This window comes from Argopecten irradians, chromosome 14 (assembly GCF_041381155.1).
Source record: "Argopecten irradians isolate NY chromosome 14, Ai_NY, whole genome shotgun sequence".
Classification (NCBI taxonomy): Eukaryota; Metazoa; Mollusca; class Bivalvia; order Pectinida; family Pectinidae; genus Argopecten; species Argopecten irradians.
Window position 1 is genome coordinate 11,305,472 of NC_091147.1, and position 22,085 is coordinate 11,327,556.

At 34.2% G+C, this 22,085-nt stretch overlaps 1 protein-coding gene across 5 annotated transcripts in view; it reads left to right on the forward strand.

Annotated features, from left to right (window-relative positions):
* The window catches only part of LOC138306839 (filamin-B-like), a 68,477-nt gene extending 47,708 nt beyond the window's left edge, over window positions 1-20,769 (forward strand). For 3 of the 5 annotated variants that reach the window (XM_069247333.1, XM_069247336.1, XM_069247335.1), the window contains 10 exons: window positions 10,401-10,544; window positions 10,730-10,852; window positions 11,180-11,326; window positions 11,664-11,768; window positions 11,935-12,114; window positions 12,332-12,343; window positions 15,199-15,480; window positions 15,789-15,938; window positions 17,251-17,418; window positions 17,752-20,769. In XM_069247333.1, the coding sequence (XP_069103434.1) occupies window positions 10,401-10,544; window positions 10,730-10,852; window positions 11,180-11,326; window positions 11,664-11,768; window positions 11,935-12,114; window positions 12,332-12,343; window positions 15,199-15,480; window positions 15,789-15,938; window positions 17,251-17,418; window positions 17,752-17,999 (1,559 nt within the window). In that variant the 3' untranslated portion in view covers window positions 18,000-20,769. The remainder of the gene's footprint in view (window positions 1-10,400; window positions 10,545-10,729; window positions 10,853-11,179; window positions 11,327-11,663; window positions 11,769-11,934; window positions 12,115-12,331; window positions 12,344-15,198; window positions 15,481-15,788; window positions 15,939-17,250; window positions 17,419-17,751) is intronic. The other 2 variants (XM_069247334.1, XM_069247337.1) reach the window with 1 other exon arrangement.
* Window positions 20,770-22,085: the final 1,316 nt, after the last annotated feature.

Below are 22,085 nucleotides of genomic sequence, written 5' to 3' on the forward strand. Positions count from 1 at the left end.
GTTGTGTTGGAGTGTTTGTAATCATCTTGCATACAGCATTGTACCGATTAACAAAGGGTTTGAATGAATGATAACAGGTTTTAGTTGTAGGAGTCATTTAAACTGCCTGCAAAAATGCAGATAAAACATGTACCTGTTTACCAAGACAAATATGCTGATATACACATTCAGATGGATCAACAGAACATATTTGTATTTCGGGATGTGTAGCTGTATGGACAAATGTTGTAGCATTCAAATGAAGTGACGAGGTAAGAGTGGGGGAGTATCAGAGGGGTATGACTGGTCCTGGGATTAGTTTGGTGTGAATTTTTAATAAATTGACAAAAGAGCTTTTGACAAACTAAAGTAAATGCATTGAATAGAAAGTGAAATAGAATGGGTCGTGGTCATTAATTTTGGAAAAGAATTTTAGCCTTGGTAGCTATCGAAGAAACAAGCAATTGAGAATGATATACAGGAATATGCATACTGGTACTGTAACAATTTATGTATTGTATCAGGAAAAACTTTATACATACAACATTGTAAATCATGGAGATAGCTAGTACACCTTTTGTAATGCAAAACAAGTGATATTTGTAGCAGTTGGTAACAGCTAGGGATAGTGTGACTGTCTTATTTCTCCACCAGAGTCTGAACCCATAACCATAAAAAATGTTCCAAAAGAAAACAAAAAGAGAATCAAAATACAAAAGTTTCCATCATCACCTTCAGGTTTACAGGGATTTGTTTGAATTCTGACAACAGGTGTTTTTTCCTGTCAAAGATTTTTCTGCTCAAGTTTGTTCAGATTAATATTGTTATTTTTGTTTGCCTCACTTCTCATATTTCTCACACTCACGTTTGAATTTGAAACTACATTTAATTATAGACACATTGTATGCAAAGTAAGCAGGTTTCCTTGGAAATTTTGCACATCATGTGTAAACTGTTATAGACTCACAAAAGGAAAAAGAGAAAAAATTATGTGAAAGAAAGCTGCTAAAACAGGATGTTCATTTTTGACATTTTTTCGATGCTGTAGAACCTTATTTTAAATGTTTGATATGTGGGTCGGCTTAAGGTCAAACTGACCTAGTTTTAATTAAAGACAAAATTAGGTTGAATCTGAATCCGTCATAGAGTACCATGTAATTTCCTTGATATGTTGTAAGGGAGGTAAGCAAGATGGACTTCAAAATTTAATTAAATAATTTGCTTTGGCTTAATTCTTCCAATTACTGTGAATATCACATGGCACTTAATGCCTTCATTGACACTCGGGTATATTACTTAGGCATACCTAATCTGGATTATTAAAACCATAAGTGTGACTTGAAATAGTTTAGATATTTAAAAGGATAACATTTATTATAAGGATTTAATCAGATTTGTTCTGATAGTCATTCATAAACCGAGTATTAAATGTATATCTATCTTGGAGTAAATGAAAATTTCATTCAAAACGAATGTAATTTTATGAGACCTGTGAAAGACTTGCTTACAACTTAAAATGGTTTTGATATTAAATCAGCAGAGTTTCAAATGTGCCCTTTCGTCCTGAAGGATGATATAACAGATTTTATTTGTTACTGGCCGGATGCAGAGTGTTTGTTACATCATGTCCTGCTACTCTGTATATCCTGATATGGCTGTTTTCTGGTAACAACCCATATACAAGTATAGGATAGAACTAAGTAGCGACAGCTTTCTATGTTAAATTAATGTAATAAATATTATAGATTTTAAGATGAGTTTTCCACCTACTGATGGTTTTTACACACCACGACAGGTGGAAACCGATCAATACCTGGCCATATTACAGACTACCCTGATATAAACATACCTGGACTCGGTGGACCGTGACATTGTCGCTAGTTAACCATGCCGTGGCGCTGAGCAGGTATAATTGTGATTGGGTATTTCTATTTTGTCATGAGGAGGATCTGCAGATGTCGGATGTTTTTCTCATCTCATACTGCCACTTTGTTGCAAGTTGACGACAGTCTGACTAACGATGTTCAGGTTTTGTGTGTCGTGCACCAATGATGTGGTGTGTGTGGCTGACATATCGTCACTGTTTTATAATCATACAGATACTGGGTATAGATTGCCGAGTCTGTGTCATCTTTAAATCCTTCAATAGAGAATAGTCTGTGATTGATTAGATCATCCAGATTTACCTTTGGATTGTTACCTGTACATAATACCTGGATTATACCTGAGTGCTATACACAAGGATTAGGTCTGATCGTCAATGTATTAGGTGATTCTGATTGTTATTGAAGGTAATTAGTCCAACAGAGATTAGATTTATGTCATTTATTATTTAATTTGTCGTGAAAAACATATGAAGTGATCTCCAAATGATATAAAATACATTATTCTTGACATGCATTTTGAATTTGAAATTTTCATCAAATTAAATTTGAATATGCTACATTAATTTTTGAAATCACTATGTGTATTCTTTATATTAGAAATGATTTTTGAAATATGTCACTGTCACGATGTATATGTGCTACTTAATTAACTCTCCATATGCATTATTCAATTAATATTAATTATTCAAGATCCTGGAAAATTTATTACAACTGTGTCTAATTACATAATTAATTATCTGATCTGGTACGGTCATCTTAACAAGTGTAGTAGTGGCTGGTCTGAATCTGTATAATTATCAGTCCCTGTATCTGGTATAGCAGAGACATGCTCATTGGCATTGTTAAGTGTGAGGATTAGAAAACTCTGATTTTTCTGTAAGGTACCGTACAGTATACATGACAATATCTGTGTAAGCTGTACATATGTCTGAACTCTGTCATACTTACAATCTGATTCAGTGTTTTCGTTCACCACAAAGAGAGACGGAAGAGTTGCACAATTTTATCACAAGACAGTTAGCCATTGTTCTACTATCTCTATGTATCAGATGAGACTTGTCTGAACTGTCTGTTTATAGACATGGAGGGAAACTTGATACAGGTTGAAAGTTCTGTAGAAGGTGTTAAACCACTTTTTATACCTAGTCCATTTTCACCTGTATAAATGATTTTATAAAAAAAAATTTCTGGAGACAAAATTCCCGACATCTGTTACCTATCTCTGCTGCCCTGGTGTCATGATATGAGAGGGTAGAGAGGATAAAGTGCTAATCATATAGGCCCAGAGTCATTCTATGGTCTCCTGTCCTTTAACAGCCGATTGTCAGCTACCAGGTCACCGATGATCAACTCTGTCAAATTCCACAACACTCCTCCCTCCTTTATCAAAGTCTTTGTTCCACAAAGACAAAAAATTCTTAAGATTACACATCCGCTGCTAAGATACTCCCAATGCATGAAACAGGTTTGTAAGCTTGCTACTTTTGTAACAGGAGAGTAGAAAATGTAGCAGCCAAACCGGGCTCAAACCTGGGACCTCTGAACACTAGCCTTTAATGCTATACGGATTGAGCTACCTGGTCACCAATGATCAACCGAGTCCAATTCCTCTGCTTTATTAAATATTTTATTATTTGGTGCTGGGCGTTAGAAGTAACGAATATTGAAATTTAAAAATATGTAGCAGTCAGCATTTGGAACATCTAGGACAACCTTGTCTGTTAATTTAGCTGTGATTGTAGGCGGTGTAGTGGGCGGGAGGCTTCCTATAGGATACAAAACTATACAATAATAGATTTTATAGGACGACTCTGTATTGTAATAAAACCAGGATTATCGACTGTTAATGTCAGTTTTACCTGGTAATGATAATACCACAGCCGATACAGCTACCACAGGTTTATTTGGCCAAGCCAACCTCCCTAAGGTATCCAATCAATATCCGGTAATCAATATGTTTGTCATGGCCCAGTGCTCATTTAACTCTCTCCAGTTACACATTAAACACATACCATACCTGTTGTTTACACATAGAGGTTAATATTATAGTTAGGATTCCATCAAAATTTCATCAAACATGTATACTGGACTTGGTACTATATGGGTAAATTCTGAGGTGTGCATTGCGGCCAAATTTTATATGTGATGTAGAAAAGTTATAATATGCCTGTTATTTTAGAAATGAATGGATCCCATAATTGATTCTGAAGTCTTTCATATATATCATCTCAACAGCATGTTGTACATTGTCCAAAATTTAAGTCATTTTACATCAAGAATATTTTGTTGCTCAACAAAATTTTAAAGAATTAAGCAACTTGCAATGAAATTCATTGTCTCTGTACCTAAAAAGCAAAATTGAATTTCTTTTTATAAATTAATGGTGATATTAAAACTACAAAATTGCTCAAGGTTATATAATTATATAACTTTATATAATATATTTGAGGGTAGGAAGGTAGATTGTAAATCAAAATCAATTGATTGCTAGGTTTTTAATTAAAGTTACATGTAAGCTAGTGCTCAAACTTTTGCAGCTTGACTTTCTGATATGAAGTGTTATTTTAAATCATTTAATTTAGTTTCTCTGTTCATCTAACAGGAAACTATTAGTTACCTGTCTGGCTGGCCACCATCAGGATATACTTACAAGTCTGCAGTTATTAAAATTATATGTAAATGATGGTCTAGTATAAAGCAGAGCAGGTTGGAATTAATTCTGAAAATATATTTTCTCTTGATTACATTGACCTGACATAAACCACAATGCTAGGATAGGTATAAATTGTGTGTTCTAAATATCCTGGTGAGTTACAGACTAGAGCGTAACACACAATGATATATTTTAACCACAGGCTTCATCTGTCACAATGACGTCTCGAAACACAAGGTGACATAGAAAGTATCAGATTGCTGTCGACAAACTGGATAGACCAGATAGAAGCTATAACTCCCCATTACATTACCTATTGATGTGAATGGCCTGGGAATGTAAAAGGCCAGCCTTAATATATTCATAAAATCCAGTTTATCTTGTGTTCTCAGTCTGCAACTTCAATTGCAAATTTTTTGAAAATTATTTTGAGCCAAACATGTTTTCTTTTCATGAAATTTCTATGTTCTTGATAATAAAATGATGTTCAGTGAACATCAAATGTTGTACAATTGGAATAATATGGAGAAATTCCACTGTATGAATCATTCTCCTCAAATATGATATATTTCTTTAACTTGAATGATGTATTATTGATGATTAAAAAATGTATCAAAATTCATTTCATTGAAGATACTATTATACGTTTGCTATAATTCGTTATTTCAACATCAGGTATTCTCTGTAGCCAGCAAACTTGTTTTCTATGTTAATAAATAAGACTTCAAAAGGAAAACAGGTTTATACATATACTTATTCAAATTATGATAATACCTTTTGAGAAACTTTATAAATGCAATGGAAGAGAGGTTTTTTCATGGATATATTAACGCCAAGTTAACTGTAAACAAATATAAAGAAATGAATTGGAACTTATATGAATAGAAACTCCGAAAAATAGAAACTCGGATAAATAGAAACTCGTATAGATGACCTATAAAATGCGTTTATTCTGCACTATATCTTACGATTGTGACATAAATGAATATTGCAGAGCTCAGTATAATTACTACGGGTACCTGGTATGTTTTATAAAAGGTTACTGGTTGACCTGGCTGATGAACATATTGTAAGCCCTACTTACAGGTGTATAACCTGACCTACCTGTATATATATCCTGTACACTCTGTACTGACCCCATCTAATATCAAACATTCAATGAATTACATGACAAGGTAAAATGAATTAACCAGTAACTTACATATGACAAGCTTATATAGGCCGTTCTGGTTCTACCTTATACACACATAACTTTGTTTGATAGACAGAATTCAAATGACTTTATAATGCATAATAATTTGAGGTCCTTTGACATGCACAATACATACACCTTTTAGCAGAATGGACGTTTAGAAATTCTGTTTTGAAGTTTTTAGTTGCCAGATTTTAATTCTCTGGCTGATAAGATAAGAGTATGGTGACACTTCAGGACTTTCAACAGATAAGGGGGAGGTTTGTTCGTCATTGTATGTAAAAAAAACTGAATTTGATATCTAATATTGTCAAAATTATGCCACAGAGTCCTTGTGTTACCTTTAGCTTCTTTTAATGATGCTGATATAATGTGTAGTAGTTCCTCAGCTTTAAAGGGACAATTCAGTCTAAGAGAACACTAAAATTTGTACATATATCGGAAAAAACCCAGTTCTAATGGAAATTAGATCAGTCGGTTTTACTGTGATATACCTGAAAAGCCCATGGTGGTGACATGTGTGTGAAATGTTCAAACTCGCTCGCTGTCCGCCATTACACACTGTGGTCGAACTTCTTGTATGTCGAACCCTGTCCCTTGCTCGTAGAGTAATGCAACTTTTGTCTAAAACTGCTCAGATCGCTCTGACAGTAGTGTGTTTACCTTATTAGGTGAATTGTCTTGCCTAAAAAATAATTTTATCACCTTCTCAGTGGTTATGCAGTTCATTTGTTTAACGTGCGTGACTTTGGCTCGGGTATGGGTACAGCGTCCATATTGTACCTGCTTAATCGTATTGATCAACGATTTGATATTTCAGCGATATTTATTAAAATACTTAACTATGTCGTGGAATTGGTCAATGTTTAACGTTATATGTTTCATAAGAAATGTAGAACAATACATTTATGCTATATTTTGCTTCTTGGTTATGTAAAATAATTGGCCTGAGCGAATTGTCTCTTTAAGCTTTAATTTATTATTCTGCAAGTCTGTTAACTCATTTATGCTTGTGCATTGATTTAATGCTTGTTTGATAATGAGCATTGTCTTTTAGATAAATGTATATGTTTGTTTACATTTCTTACAGAATATAAATAAAAATGGTTTTGACCCTCAGAAAGTCTTGCTAAGGTTAATACACCAAGATGTCTGACACAGAAAAGGAGGCTGAGGTGAAGGACATCAATGTTGATGATGTTCTCGGGGAATTGCGGGATATTTTACGCCAAAAATATACGGATGATGAGGATACAAGTTCGTTTGGTGCAGGCGACACAGGGACATCTGTGTCTGCGAGTTCTACGCCACAAAAATCACCCGCACATTCCACCATCTCAACAGTTTCTGATGTGTCATCAGTTCTGGAGAAAAAGGATGCAATAGACTCGGAAGATTCTGGTGTGTTAGTGAAAAGTAATACTGATGTAGAAAGTTCAGAGGTCATCCCAACGGATGATAATGATAGAAAAATGTCTAAGCCACAAACTATACCTGTGAGTTTAAATTTAGCAGGAAGCTCTTCTAGTGATCAGACAACCTCCCCAACATCTCCACAAAGTCGGACACTCAGTCCTGTCTTGGCACAGCCAATCATATTCAAGACTTCTGTTAAGAAAGACCCTGGTTCTAAGCTCCAAGATCAGCTTGTGAAGGAATTAAATATGGTGCTTAAAAAACGAAGTAATGTTGATGGTACTGATTCCAGTGTAAAAAAGGAGAGTACCATGGATGTTAACTTTAACAAACCCATAAACAGACCAAAGAAAAAGGTGTTCGCAAATAAAGCCTTACGTGCAAATTTGGAAAATCATTTTGCAAGTCGAACTTTAAAAAATAAAATGGAGAAACAGAGACAAAGTATTCAGGAATATGAAAAATCTACAGAAAATCTGCCAAAATCACCGCCGTCAGAAATGATCGTTTTTGAAGATCATTTAAGTCAGATGTTGAAGAAACGTGTGGAGTCCCAGTCAGACACAAAACCAACATCAAATGAGGACATTAGTCAGACTCTAAAATCTCGACTAGAAAAACAAAGACAGAGTATACAGGAATACGAGAAGACAGTGGCACAGAGTCCCCGATCTCCTCCATCAGACTTCGCAATGTCATTTACATTTAAAGGTTCAACTGGCCAAATATCTTTATCTGGTGAATCAGACCTGTCTAGTGAGTCAGATATTGAAAATAGACCTGTAACTGACCGTATCTCTATATTCCAAAAGAGAGACGAGAGGAAAAGGAAACGACTTACATCTTCACAGCACACAGATGGTACAGATAGTCATGTAACATCTAATAATGACAATGGAAAACAAGTGACTATTTATAACATCCGGCCATCAGATGGAATGTTATATAGTGTTCAGGTGCAATCGTCTTCAGAACAGTCAACACAGACATCAGGGAAACATATATCTTACATAAATATCTCAGGTAAGGGGAGACAATCAGGAAAGTCATATGTCTAGGCATTCATACGTAGTAATCTGTAGCTATTGGGCAAACTAATGGAAAGCCAAAGCCGTAAGATAATATATATTTTGTAAGGGGAGACAACTGACTGGATTTTACTATTATGGCAGGTAAGTGATGATTATTATAAATATGTAAACATGAGATAAGTTTTTCACCTTTGGTCAGTGCGCTCAGGTGTCTGGAGGTAAGTGTTAACTTAAGTGTTTTTGATAAATTAATGAACTTCATTAAAGCATCCAATTGTTCAAATGCTCAAGTAAATTGATAAGTCCTAATAAAAACATTCGGCTGATCATGAGCTACCACTTCACCATGTCCAACCGTACTTTGGAGATTGCGGTTGAAGTAACGCAGAGTTTGCGGTTATCACTGGAAGGTGATGGAAAATTGAGAGGGTAGGTCCACGAAATTGTCAAATAACGAAATTCTAGAGAATCTATCAAAAAACTGAGTAGCTCACAGATTGTAGCACACATTGAAGAATTCAAGGCATGTTTTGCATATTGTCAATGTTTTTTGTGGAGTTCAAACACTCCACGACAAAAATCGAAATCAGATTTTTTTGTAAACAAATCAAAATTTCATAATGTTTTTAGCCATATTATTTTATATAAACACTTTCCATTGGTGTGTTGATGTTTTAAAAACACCCCGACTGAATGACATTTGTTTGTGTCAAGAAATTTCCATGAAATACTGAATTGAATTTTTGAAGGATGAGGTTGCGGTTGCATAAAGTAAAAAATGGGGGTTGCGGTTTTTGGTCATTCAATAGCTATAATGGGCGGATGATATTTGCCATTTTCCATGACCTCAGAGTGTTTCGGAGATGTTTGCGTTTAATGTTATTATCACTAAGACAATCAATTAAGTTTCCGTTCCGTATTGATCAGTTTTAATATTAGCAATGGTATGTATATGTAAGAATGATGATGTGGTTTCCAAGGGTCGCTTTGGAGCTGCAGCTTTTCCCACAGTGTTGACATACCTGTGCCACAGCCTTGTGGGTTCTTTTTATGTGATCAACAAATATCTATTTGCTGCAAGCGTTTTGCTACAAGTAGAACATTTATAGCCCTCCATTCTTGTACCGTCATGTGTTTTAAGGTGCCTGTAAAGGCTCTGTTTATATCTGAACTGTTTATTACACACGTCACAGGCGTAGTTTGCCTCCTGTACCATTTCTTCATGGTGTACCGGTCCTACTTTAGATGTATCCGCCATAGTCTCTGCAATGAAATAAATATAAAAATTTAAAAAAAAACATTTGAATCAACGTCAACATACCTTAACAACACTTGAATCATTGCTAAAAACGATGTAAAAAAGATACACAGTTGACTGGCACCTAATTATAAATGATTTAGTAATCGATGCAGTAAGTCGAAAAGGGGGATAAGCTGCACCAGATGGTATCATTTCGTCCATTTAGGACTCATCTGACAATCCGCACTCATAAAACCTACTTTATCCCAACCGCAGCAATCAATGACGTTACTTTTTTACTTTACATTTTCCGCAACCACGAAAAACTACTTTATGTCAACCGCAATAATGACGTTACTTTTACTGACACATTTTCAAAATCGTATCTCTCAATCATCCGGTATTAGATTTAGAAAATCTTTTGAGAGGCTGTTTACAAGGGTTCGAAATTATAATATAATCAGTTGATATTGGTCTCGACTCGATTTGTAAAGCAGCATGAGATCATGAACTTGACAATTGGCGAAAAGTGGCAAAAATTATGCACTGTACGTAGGTGTTTGAAATACTGGGGCCATACAGAAACAGGTTACCGCTTCCAGATTTTGTATACATCATCTCTGTTCTCCGTGCACACTTCAGATTTCTGAAAAAAGCTTCCTGATGAGAAATATGACATTTTCTCTTCCGACTTACCTCTGTTTTCCGGCTCATAACCGCAAACTCTGCGTTACTTCATCCGCAATCTCCAAAGTACGGTTGGACACGGTGCACTTGCCCTTTTGGATAAACATTAAACTGATTGAGTTATCTTTGATGAAAAATAATTGAGGGAATTATTGAATGGTGATATATTGTATGCAATAACTGAAATAAATGAAAGAACTTAAAATTGTTGATATACAAATGGTTAAAGCCTTCTTACATGTATAAATGTGACATCTAAGCATTATTGTATAATCCAGTTCAATTAATGCTAATTGACACTTTTTATCCTCTCCAGGTTGTCCCTTTATACAGAACATTGATGAAGGAGGTCTACCGACCGCTGACGGCGATGGTTTGTTCCGTGGTGAGGAAGACAATGTGGCAACGTTTTATGTTAATGTCGGCAAAAAGAGAGGAGAGCTCGGGGTACAAGTCGACGGTAAGTTGTTTATGTTGATGTTGGCAAAAAGATAGAACTTGGGGCACAAAGATATTTGGGTGGAAAGCGTGAAGAGGTGGACAGGGCTGCCTTCTTATTCTCTTTTGATATAAAAACTGTACAGCTATGCAAAAAATACGTAAAAGAAAAAAACTGTTATCATTACATAACATCTAACCTTTCAGGTCCTAATTCCATCGCTAAGACAACGATTGAACCTGCTGGGGATCGGTATGTGTGTACCTACACACCAGTGGAGGTGGGCATCTTTACTTTACAGTTACAATGGAACGGCAAAAACATTCCAGGTATGTTATCATTCAAAATATAAGATCATTTAAGATTTGGATTATTAAATAGAGATTTGAAATACTTTTGAATACTTTTCAATATTTTTCACAGTTAACCAATTAGTTCACTGCAAACTAGCAATTTTCTACTATCAGTTCTGTATTTTTTCCCGAAAAAAAATTTCTGTATGAATATATTCCTTATGATTTTGTTATCGATGGAAGTCCATTAGCATTGAATAAACGTTTGCCTGATATGCATAAGATATGAAACATCAGTATACAGTACTTTATTTAGTGTAGTCTATATATGGTAACTATATAAATGTAACTTTACTGTAACAGGGAGCCCATTCCACCCTAAAGTCGTCGATCCACGAAAGGTGAAGATCTATGGAGGCTGGCAACAGCTGATGGACAGTCAGGAGAGGGTCAAACTAATCGTTGGTGAGGAGAAACGACTCGTGTTTGATGTGTCTCAGGCAGGCCCAGGTAGGTCATCTTCACAATACTAAGATAATCAGAGTCAATTAAAATTACAGTTTACAGAAAAGGGCGAATTTGCCAATTGATTAAATTAAAAAAGTAAAGGAAGAAACATAGTAAATAGTAAGATAATGATTATGAATTGAAATACAGAATTATCAATACTGTAGTATGATTTCAATTTAGTTAGATACTGGTATATCTCCTGCGTGTCTCCACCTATTATTTAGGTTTGTCTCACTCGATGATTTAAATATTAGAAGAATATGTTGGGTAATGTCACATTAATGATGTACATTTATGTTATAGAGACCATTTTATTAGTATTTGTGATTTATTCCAGGTATAATGAAGGCAGAAGTACAAGGTCCATCTTCGTCCTTACCTGTGATAGTAGACAGCCATACTGTGGGGCAGAACGTCATCTGTTTTACTCCCGAGGAAGAAGGTCAGTTAGATAGTAAAATGATTTTAGATTGAGTTATCCCCCCTTGATTTTGTGGAAAACTTTATATGAGATAATGTGTAGACTTCAAAATAAGGACTTTCACATCCAGTGCTTGATATGTAGAGTTTCATGTTTAATGAAAATGTTATTGTTTTGTAATTGACAGGCAATCACTACATCCACTTGTTCTGGGCGGAGCGTACACTTCCCAACTCGCCTTTCATTGGTTACGCTGTTCGTGTGTCAGCCGATGCCAACAAGGTCATCCTGACTGGGCGTGGCCTGAAGGAGGCTAAAGTGCGAGAAGAGGCAGAGTTTGTTATTGATGGCTCACAGGCGGGGTCTGGTAAGTGTTACAGTTATAGATGGAGAATAATTCATCTCATTTCAGATTTATGATACAGAAAGAAACAGTAAAAATAAAAAAAAAAATAAAAAACATAATCACATTAACAATTTTCATATAATGATATATGAAATAAAATATGTTGTTAATTGATAATGATTTTTGGTTGACTCACCATTTTGGATTAGATATAATGTGCACTATTTTTGCTCATTAGCCTTCCTGTCAGGTAAGATAGCTCGTTAACCTTTGAAGTTTCTTTTTCTTGTGGTTGTAACTGTTTTAATCAACTGATTGCAAAAGTGACTTTAGAAGCGCTGAAAGGCACCCCAATAATTTATCTGCTAAGGGCTTTTACATAAATAGATATTGCTCTATTTGGTAGCTATATATATGTTATGTTAAACTGTAAATCTGCATCCATGTATTCAGTAGGTTATATATTAAAGCATCACTGAAGCATTTAGCTTTTAGCATATAACTTTCTGTACATGTATCCATTCTGCTATGCGTTTGGGAAAGAAAAAGAAAAAAATGAGTTGAAAGTTTACATACCAGTAACATACAGTTGAACCTTATATTCTCAGATTTGTATCACTCAAATTACTTGATTGATTTAGTTATTTATTTTATACTAGGTCCTTCCAAGACAATTTCTCATTATTTATGCTGGTTCAATTTTCGCAATCATATCGATGTCACACAAAATCATGAAAATATCATCCCCCGCAAAAAATATTTGGTGCAATATATAAAGTAGCAACCTGTCTTCAGTAGAGTATACAATCAAGCCTTTTTCATTACTCGTACAAGATTAAGACAAAAATATGATTTCTTGCCGGTTTGATTTAGGTGTTAAGATTTCTATTTTTAACTTCATAGAACTAGTGATCTATAGGCCAATTGACTATTTTTAGATCAGATCACGTTAAGAAGTAATTTTCTATTCCTACCAATAACCAGATTTCTATGATACATAGATCAAGGTGCTTTCATTTAAGTAACTTGCATGTACAGTTGTATGTACTGTACAGGAATAAATCTATAGATAGGACCTATTACCAGAAAAGGAGTTACTTTAGCAGTGGTTGTCACACTAAAACCTGATTTAGCCTTATTTTATACTCAGAAATTCTGTTATTTGTGATCTTTTTTTTACATAAATTCACTCAAATACTAGTTATGGGATTGCAATTTTTTCATGCTTCCAAGATATTATTCAGATTTTCAACAATTTCAATAATCTACCAGTTATTGTTTTTCGTCTATTTTCAAAGGTTAAATTGCACCTCTTTTTTTACTTTGCATTTACATTTATTTTCTCTTTTATTACCATATATCAAGTAAAGTAAAACCAAAGTGTATGATTATTCAAAGTTGAACATTTACTGTTAAGTGAATTATAATATGTAAGTCTTACAATACCTGGCTATGGTGGCTTGTTAGAATTAACCATAAGATATACATTCCTTTATAACTAAGAAACTATTTTGTGAAGCTGTTTTTCCATAGTACCATTTGTTCATGAGGTTAAAAGTGTGTTCTGTAGAGATTGCTGTTTCACAACAAGTTATTGTTTATAGGTGACACTTTGCCACAGTGTTAGCCATGAGAGATATCTCTGTTAAACCCCTAGGGTATGGTATATTGGCCATGCTAACCGCTTGAACCGAAAGTTGTGATGAAAGAAATATGTTGTGTTAATGGCATGTATTGTTGATAACATCATCAATATTTATGTGCAGTCGATGGAACCATCTTCATATTGCAGTGAAAGACTTCTTTTGAGACTACTCTCTCATCATTTTGTTTTGTATATGTGAGAAAAATAATCATTCCCTTACCATGAGTGTGTGATAACAAAATAACAACCCCCAGAAGATATTCATTGTACTCCTTGGATTAGGATTTTATTCCTTGGCTTCGATTCTTCCCAATTTTACATACAATCATTGGTTGTGAAACAGATCCATACTGAAACGTGTGAATTTTAATGATGTGTTAGGTTTTCAGATCTTGGATTCTGTTCTGAAAACCATGAAAATAATTGACTACTAACTAAATGTGTTGAGTAGGAAGAGTTTAGTACAGTGTAGCAGTGATTAAACAGATGGGGGTTTGTTTTTCTTTTTTTAAGTCTTATTTTATAACACCAGCTTACATCTTTGACACATCACACAATTTTCAGCGATGTATTTATGTATCTGTGGGAGCTTAATTTGTTATACAGATGTAAATGATTTCCTCTGTCATATCTATCATGCACTTCTGATTGTGATACATTTTAGCCATAGTATGACATCATACAACACACAGCTTTATATTGCTTATTAGACCAAACTCATATTTGTACACTATACAAAGTGTCTGCTATCATAACCTGATTTAATAATAATCATTGGAAAATTATGTACAAAAAAGCACGATTACTGTAATTTACTGATGCCACATGTGTAAATCCTTTCTAGATGAAATCCAAACCTAATGTTGATGTTTTCTATATTAAGGCCCGGAGATAAAAAAAAAAAAAAAACTTAACCACTGAAGTAATTAGTTAAATTAGATGTTGTTAATGTCATGTTTGATAGCCTGTTTTTTGTTAACAGATGGGGTTTAATGATTAAAATATAAAATTAAAAAATTAAATTAAAATTGAAATATAAGCTAAAGATTATTTCCAAGTGCCTGGGGTTAACTGGTTTATGTTTTGCCCATTTCTTTGATAATTTGCAATTAAATCTTGAGGCTTGATAAAATCATTTGAATGAATAATGTATAGACTACCAATAATTCATGATTAACTATGAACAGGATTACAGAAATCTTGCAATGGCTGGTTTACCACTCACCTACACAGATTTAAACAGAATCGTCTAACAAAGGATGAAGCCATTATTGATTATCACAACAGATAGACCATCTCCTCACTGAAATCATTCACTAAAACCCAGTATATGTGGCATTAAAATGCCTCTTAATTTTACTGATATTTTTTTCTTATTTTACTTAAGATGTTGCTATTGTTGCCATGGTTACTAAATAGTATACATATATGTAAACCTTGTAACTTACTGTGACAAACAGGTGTACCAGAGGTAACACTATCAGGAGTTCGAGCGGAGATCAGCAACAGAGTTGTCCCCCTTGGCAATGGCCGTTTCCACTGCACATATACACCGGTCATCCCTGGAGCTTATCTCCTCCATATTACTTGGAATGGTCGTCAGCTGAAGGGGTCGCCATACAAGGTCAACGTTATTGGGGCGTTCTTCCCCCACAAAGTGTCTGTAACTGGAGAGGGTTTGAAGGGAGGCGTCATGGGAAAAACTTCGGATGTTTTGATTGACGTGAGAAAGGCAGGACCTGGTAGGTTTAGAGCAGTTGTCTGTACTGTAGATATACATTAAACCAGATTTACCCTTGATAAAACTATGTCATTTTTTCTTCCTCTAGATCATAGTTTTCTTACACTCAATGTGTAGCTCTTCTAAAAGCTTTTCCGTTAATGAGATACAAGATCTTCTTGGAAGACTTTTTGTTTGAGAAAAGCACAAATTAATTTAGCCTCTAATCACTATGTTGGATGCAGGTCATCTTCAAGTGAAGGCATTTTGTTGATGTAAATCAGGGAAGATTTATGAGATCAAATTTAATTTACTGATCATGACTTGTAGGTGAGCTGACAGCGGCCTGTATGGGACCATCAAAAGTGGCTAATGTGGAGCTTCATGACAACCGAGATGGAACGTTCAATCTGGCCATCAAACCCATGGAGGTCGGCAGACACGTGCTACAGGTTAAATATGGAGGAGAACATGTACTGGGTAAGGATTAAGTCAGAAATATCAGGGGTCAGTATGGGAGAGCCAAGAATGAAAGGGAATATCAGGTCAAGGCCAAAGATATTAGGTAGGGTCAGTGGTGGAGGTCAAGAGGACAGGTCATGTAGGTCAGAAAGGATAAAATGTTGTGTAGGTCAGGGTCAGGTGCAAAAGTTATAGGAGGTCAAACTAGAAGAGACAAGGTCAAGTAAGGTAAGGTCATTGTGGAAAGTCAAAGATGCTCCTTGTTAAAGTCAACACAAGCATCAGGGTTGGGGTCAATTACATTGCAATGTAATTAATTACAATTACAATTACTTGGTCAAAACTCAATTACAATTACAATTACAATTACTCAGTTTTGTAAATGTAATTAATTACAATTACAATTACATTCAAAAAGTAATTAATTACAATTACACATTACATTTTCTTAAGATGTTTATTTTTACAAATATATACACAATTGTATAGTATATAAGTCACTATCAGTAAGTTCTGATAGAACATATGCTTCACAAGTTACAATTGAGTATTGGTAGGGTGTACGTGTATTAGTTTTACATGTGCATTTTTATTAGACCTAGGTCAAATAAAAATGTACATTTAAAACTTTTCAGACTCTGATGATGATAAAATGCAATTTAAAAATATGATGGTACCAGGTATTCATATTTATAAATTGCATTTTATCATCATCAGAGTCTGAAAATTATCATCAGACATATATGCATTCTGTTTCTGTCTGGTCGGAATACTTTGCCAGCAACACTAAATAATCTCTCTACTGGAGCTGGTAAAATACACAAATGTGGAAATCTGCAAGAATTATCTTTCCGGAACTTAAATGGGTCCCAACATCTCTCTGTGCAATATTCACCAATGTACCCGTAGGTGTCTACTTCATTGGATTTAAGAGTTGTGTCTCTTTCGTGAGGGTGTAGTGGAATGAACTGAAAAAGTCTTCTAGCTGTTTTAATTTTCTTGGCAGGGGCGGTTGAAGACTAATCTGAGCTATCATCTATATTTTTGCCTTCATTAGATATGCTAATTAAGCATTGCTACAATCACATGTAGTGTAAGGTCTATGGAACAGATTTTGATTGCTATATGAATATGTACTACCTTAGCTTTATTCATATGCCTCTGTCATGACATTGGGGGCATATAGTGTCACCCATGTCTGTCCTATCCTGGTACATCCTATCCCACTTTGATGTGCAGTGTGGAAACAGGGGTATTTATGTCAAGCAGATGTTTCTATGAATGTTGTTCAAAGAAGTTTTGTGCTATATGAAAACACTTGTGATTTTAGGGAGTCCATTCATCCTGAAGGTTGGATCACAGCCCGATGCCAGTAAGGTGCGAGTGACGGGTCCCGGAGTTGAGCATGGTATCCTAGCAACCTTCCAGAGTAGTTTTGTTGTGGAGACACGTGGAGCTGGTGCAGGACAACTGACTGTGAGGATCCGCGGACCAAAAGGTACGTAAGACAGTAAGGCTAGGATACTAAATGGCTGGGGTAGAATAGGTAAAATTATACTTACAAATTGTCATGTATTTGTCTAGCTATATGAGTGTGCCACCATTGCCTGATCATCATGAGTTGATATTCTTATAAGGAAATATTTATACCCCTGATTATCTTTTTTCTAATGATTAATGTTTGGGGTTACATACTAGGAAATTACAACTTTAGATATATGCTTCCTATACTGTTAATATTGTTTCAAAATAACAGCTCAATATGATGATCGTACTACAATAACATAAACATGATATCGGGATATTATTTGACGTATGATCTGTGTTGTAGGAGGGTTCCAAGTAGAGATGTACAGAGACAGTCAGAGAGACAGGACCATCCTCTGTCGCTACGACCCTACAGAAACAGGGCTCTACATCATCAGCATTCGCTGGTCAGGAGTCGATGTTCCTGGAAGTCCGTTCCAGATCAACATTGTGGATACACAACAGGAACTAGAACGACTACTCCAGGAACAGTCGTACTCCAGTAGTGCTGCCACACCACGTACATACGCTCAGTGGAAGGCTGAGATATAACACCACGGACAATTCTCAAAGTGTCAATCAAAATAACTTATAACAACAGACTGGCAATCAAGTCCGATGGAATATGCTTCGGAAAATAATAAACTTTTCAACTATGCTCAGTCCTCAAAGTTTTAGTGGTAGAGTGGTTATCAGAGGACCATCTTAACTAGACGTTCGTCGAAACTAACTTGAAGATAGTCCATTCGTTAATGCCATGGAAGTGAATATTTTCATTCCTTTCATAAATCATGTAACCCATGGGTTGTGTTATTGACTTTTTCGGAATATCTCTTAATTTAATTTGAAACATCAAATCAAAGTTTCAAATTTTATACAAATGAATTTAGCTCACGGTTCTAAAAGTAGATATGGAACTGTCATGCAACGAAATACATTCCAAAAACACAGAAAGTTGATATTAACAATCGGGATATTAATTAATGTTTTCGATAAACTTTTGGTTTAATTATTTGTGTATCATCTACAAATTAAAGACACAATCATAATTATGACCAGCAGGGATGCTTCCAAATCACCATAGATATCATTGTGTAAAGTAGACATGTTCGCCTGTTTGTGATAAAATTCTTAGAAAATCAATTCACCTTCTTTTAGTGATAATTGATACTCATTCTATTCCAAAGGCTTTACATTAATAGCTATGCTATTCTTTTATACTGCAAGTTCTAAGTTTTGTGTTTGTTGATGTGTTAAGCTTTTGTTTATCATATAATTTACTAGTAAGATCTATTGTATGTCTCTAGTGTTAATGAATACATGTTGGTAATTCTGTTTGCCGATATCTCTCTGTTATTAGGTGCTACCTGTGTTTAAAAATAATAGTGATGTGTCCCATCAACAAATTAAGGACACATTAATTGCCTATTACAATGTAAAAAGTATATGAATGGTCAAAACATACTAGTACATAGCAAACTCCTCACATTATCAAATGTATGACCACCGAATCATTCTGATGTAGTAGGGGAATTCTATCATATAAAACTTTACTGTTAATATCAGCAATACATTACAAGTTATTTCAAAACAGAACACATAATTTCTTGACTGAAATTTTCTTTGTTCCAATATAAGGTAAACCATGTGATATTTGCTAAGAGATGAGCCGAAAATTGTAAATATGTGTGTGTTATAGTGTACATACAGCAGTGGATATCCTATCAGGACCGAGTTCTGTCACCCTGTCAGATGTATTATAGGTACAGTTTGAGGCTTATCTCTAAGTCCTGCTATAATGTTGTCATAATGGAATGGTAGTTTTCTTTATGCAGAACAGTACATGTACTTAGGATAGCTCATGTTTCAAAGAAGATTATTATATTTTCTTTGTTAATTTATGATTATATTTCTATATCTTTAGTCAAATTTTTACTATGCAAATTTCATCAAGTGTATGAATATGTTCAGTACGTTTCAATGTTTACAATCTCTGAATGTTTAAATTTAATGTTTTTTTGTAACTTTATAGGGTACAGTAACATTATTGCATAATAAATCGAGTCCATTAATGATATTATAATACCAAGTTAAGATTAAACTGCTGTTGTTGTTTTTTTGACTTAGTAACTCAAATTTACATTTGACAAACATATAAAAATGTTTATTCTTATTTCATAAACATGTAGAATATTTCACATTTTGTCTATAAAAGTATGTAGTTGTTGTAAATATAAGATCTATAGCAATAACATTGTATGAAAATCGGAATGAACATTTATTCTTAAAATTCTTTAACCACTAAACATCCTACACATACATGTAATACTTGTTGCCTGACATTTTTCGCGAAAGTTAGTAATACTTCAGTGATAAGCAACAGTAATGTGAAGATGTACAGCAACTTCAATACCTAAATGGATGCCATCAGTCAGAGTATAGAGTATTGTACTGTATACCCTTGGCTAGTGAAGTTTGATACACAGTAAAACATGGTTATAACAAACCTCTGGGGACCAACTGAATTACATGCTTATAAGCTTCGTTTGTTATACACACATTACAAACATATTTATGAAATTCTAACAGGGAATGGGCATATTTCTATGTTATAATTACAAATTCATTTTAAATGTGTTTGTTATAAAGGTGTTTTACTGAGTACTAAGATAGCAGAATGGTCGACAGAATTAGTATGAAGTTGTCTGTAATATTTCATCGTCGGATACCAATGGTTTACTATGCTATCAACTGTGGATCTCCAATGGTGGTAATAATTGTACATGAATTTAAATATACAGGAAACATTTGAATCTATAGTAACCGTGTATTAAAGTCCCCTCTACATATTTATGAGGAATAATCGTCTCCATGTGCTCGACTATATCAGGGTACTGGTGCCCATTGTATTATAAATACATACGAGATTGTAATCGTTTAGTTATCTCTGTAGAAACATATTTTTAAACTAATGTATATTGCGCACATTTATATTTACATTATGTTGTATCAGGTTGTGAAATATTCCTTATTTCATAGAGGATAATATTTCTAAAAAGCATATTATGCCCATTTATATACATATCACTACCTATATTGCCGATCGAGTGATTTTATGTTGAATATTTTGAGGCTTGTACATAGAAATGTATAATATACACTGCATTGTTGAAATGAAATGAAAGTTTCATTTTATTTTTGTTTACAATTTATTAAGATCTGCATTCCACATTTGTATTACTATATATACAATATACTATAAATGATATTGTATTTAAAAATATATGATAGTTGTTACAATAAAATATATATACTCATTTGATCTATCAGAGTTTCTTGTAAATCTTTATACAAACCTAATGTTGACCCAGATCGCAATGAGTCTACCTTTTGATCAACTGAGTTTTAGCTTAAGTGCAAAACCAAATTATCTCCCCTTTTTAGAAATTTCTATAGACTATAAACAGCTACGGTCATTTAAGCATGTGTCAGGTTTAAGAGGTTGATAAAAAAAAAACCTACAACCAGCAGTCAGTACCTGCAATAGCCCCACATTGGCTCGTGACTCGGTGGTGGAGGGCTGTAATGGCTGTAATGTAATGGTCCATGGTTAAATGTTGTAATATCATTTCAAATGACCATGGTCTGTAATGTTACAATGATTTGATAACCTTATGCTAGTAGATGCTTTACTTTAAAGTACCTGTATACAGTCAAGACTGTCCAGGCGACTCCCTGTTCTATGTGACCTTACTTGAGACCCCTCAACATAGTTTGCTATATAATTGGTCTGTTTTCAGCTATAGTGTTTTTACAGCCCAAAAACTATAAAAAGTCTGCAGTCTAATTAGGATCCATAAAGAGGTATGAACATTGAACTGTTGACTACAATACCAGTACATTTCTTCATAACTCAATCTACCATTAACATCTATGGACTTTCTTTACAATGGTCAACCTTCATCAATAATGTCTGGAACAATAAAGTTACTGTCACATATTTGTACATAGATCTGAAGGACTTTTATCCTCAGCTATATGTAATGTCTATTTGAATGGTGTTTATCTGTTTATGTTACCTAAGAAAGAGAAATGGACAGATAAAATCAAAATTCCTCAGTTATGTTTTAGATTGTATTCATAATAAATTTACAAAACAATGTACATGTATACATCTGTTGTGAAAAATATAGTACAAACGTTAGTTAGAATAGATACAATATATTACACATAATTCTTATCATCATTAACAGCATTAATTTGGAACTATTCATTCATTCCTGCTTGTAAATAATATTTTTCATGAATCCAATCCAAACAACAATTTATTAAAAGTCTCAACAATTTATCACAGTTATCTTGAAGTATCAAACTGAATCTATGGAAGGAGAAATAACTTATACTTAACAATAAACATTTAGCAAGCTGTCTGTCAAATACTAATACATGTATAATGTCATTAACAGTATGATCAGTTTTATAATTCTAAGCAAAGTTCACTATTATAATTGTTTCAGATTATATTTTAAATTGCACAGAAGAAAAGTAAATGTGGGTCATATGTAAGTACAGATTTACATCAAAGTCACATCACAATGAATAAACCTTTTTGGCATTATGTTCAAATATTTAAACAGC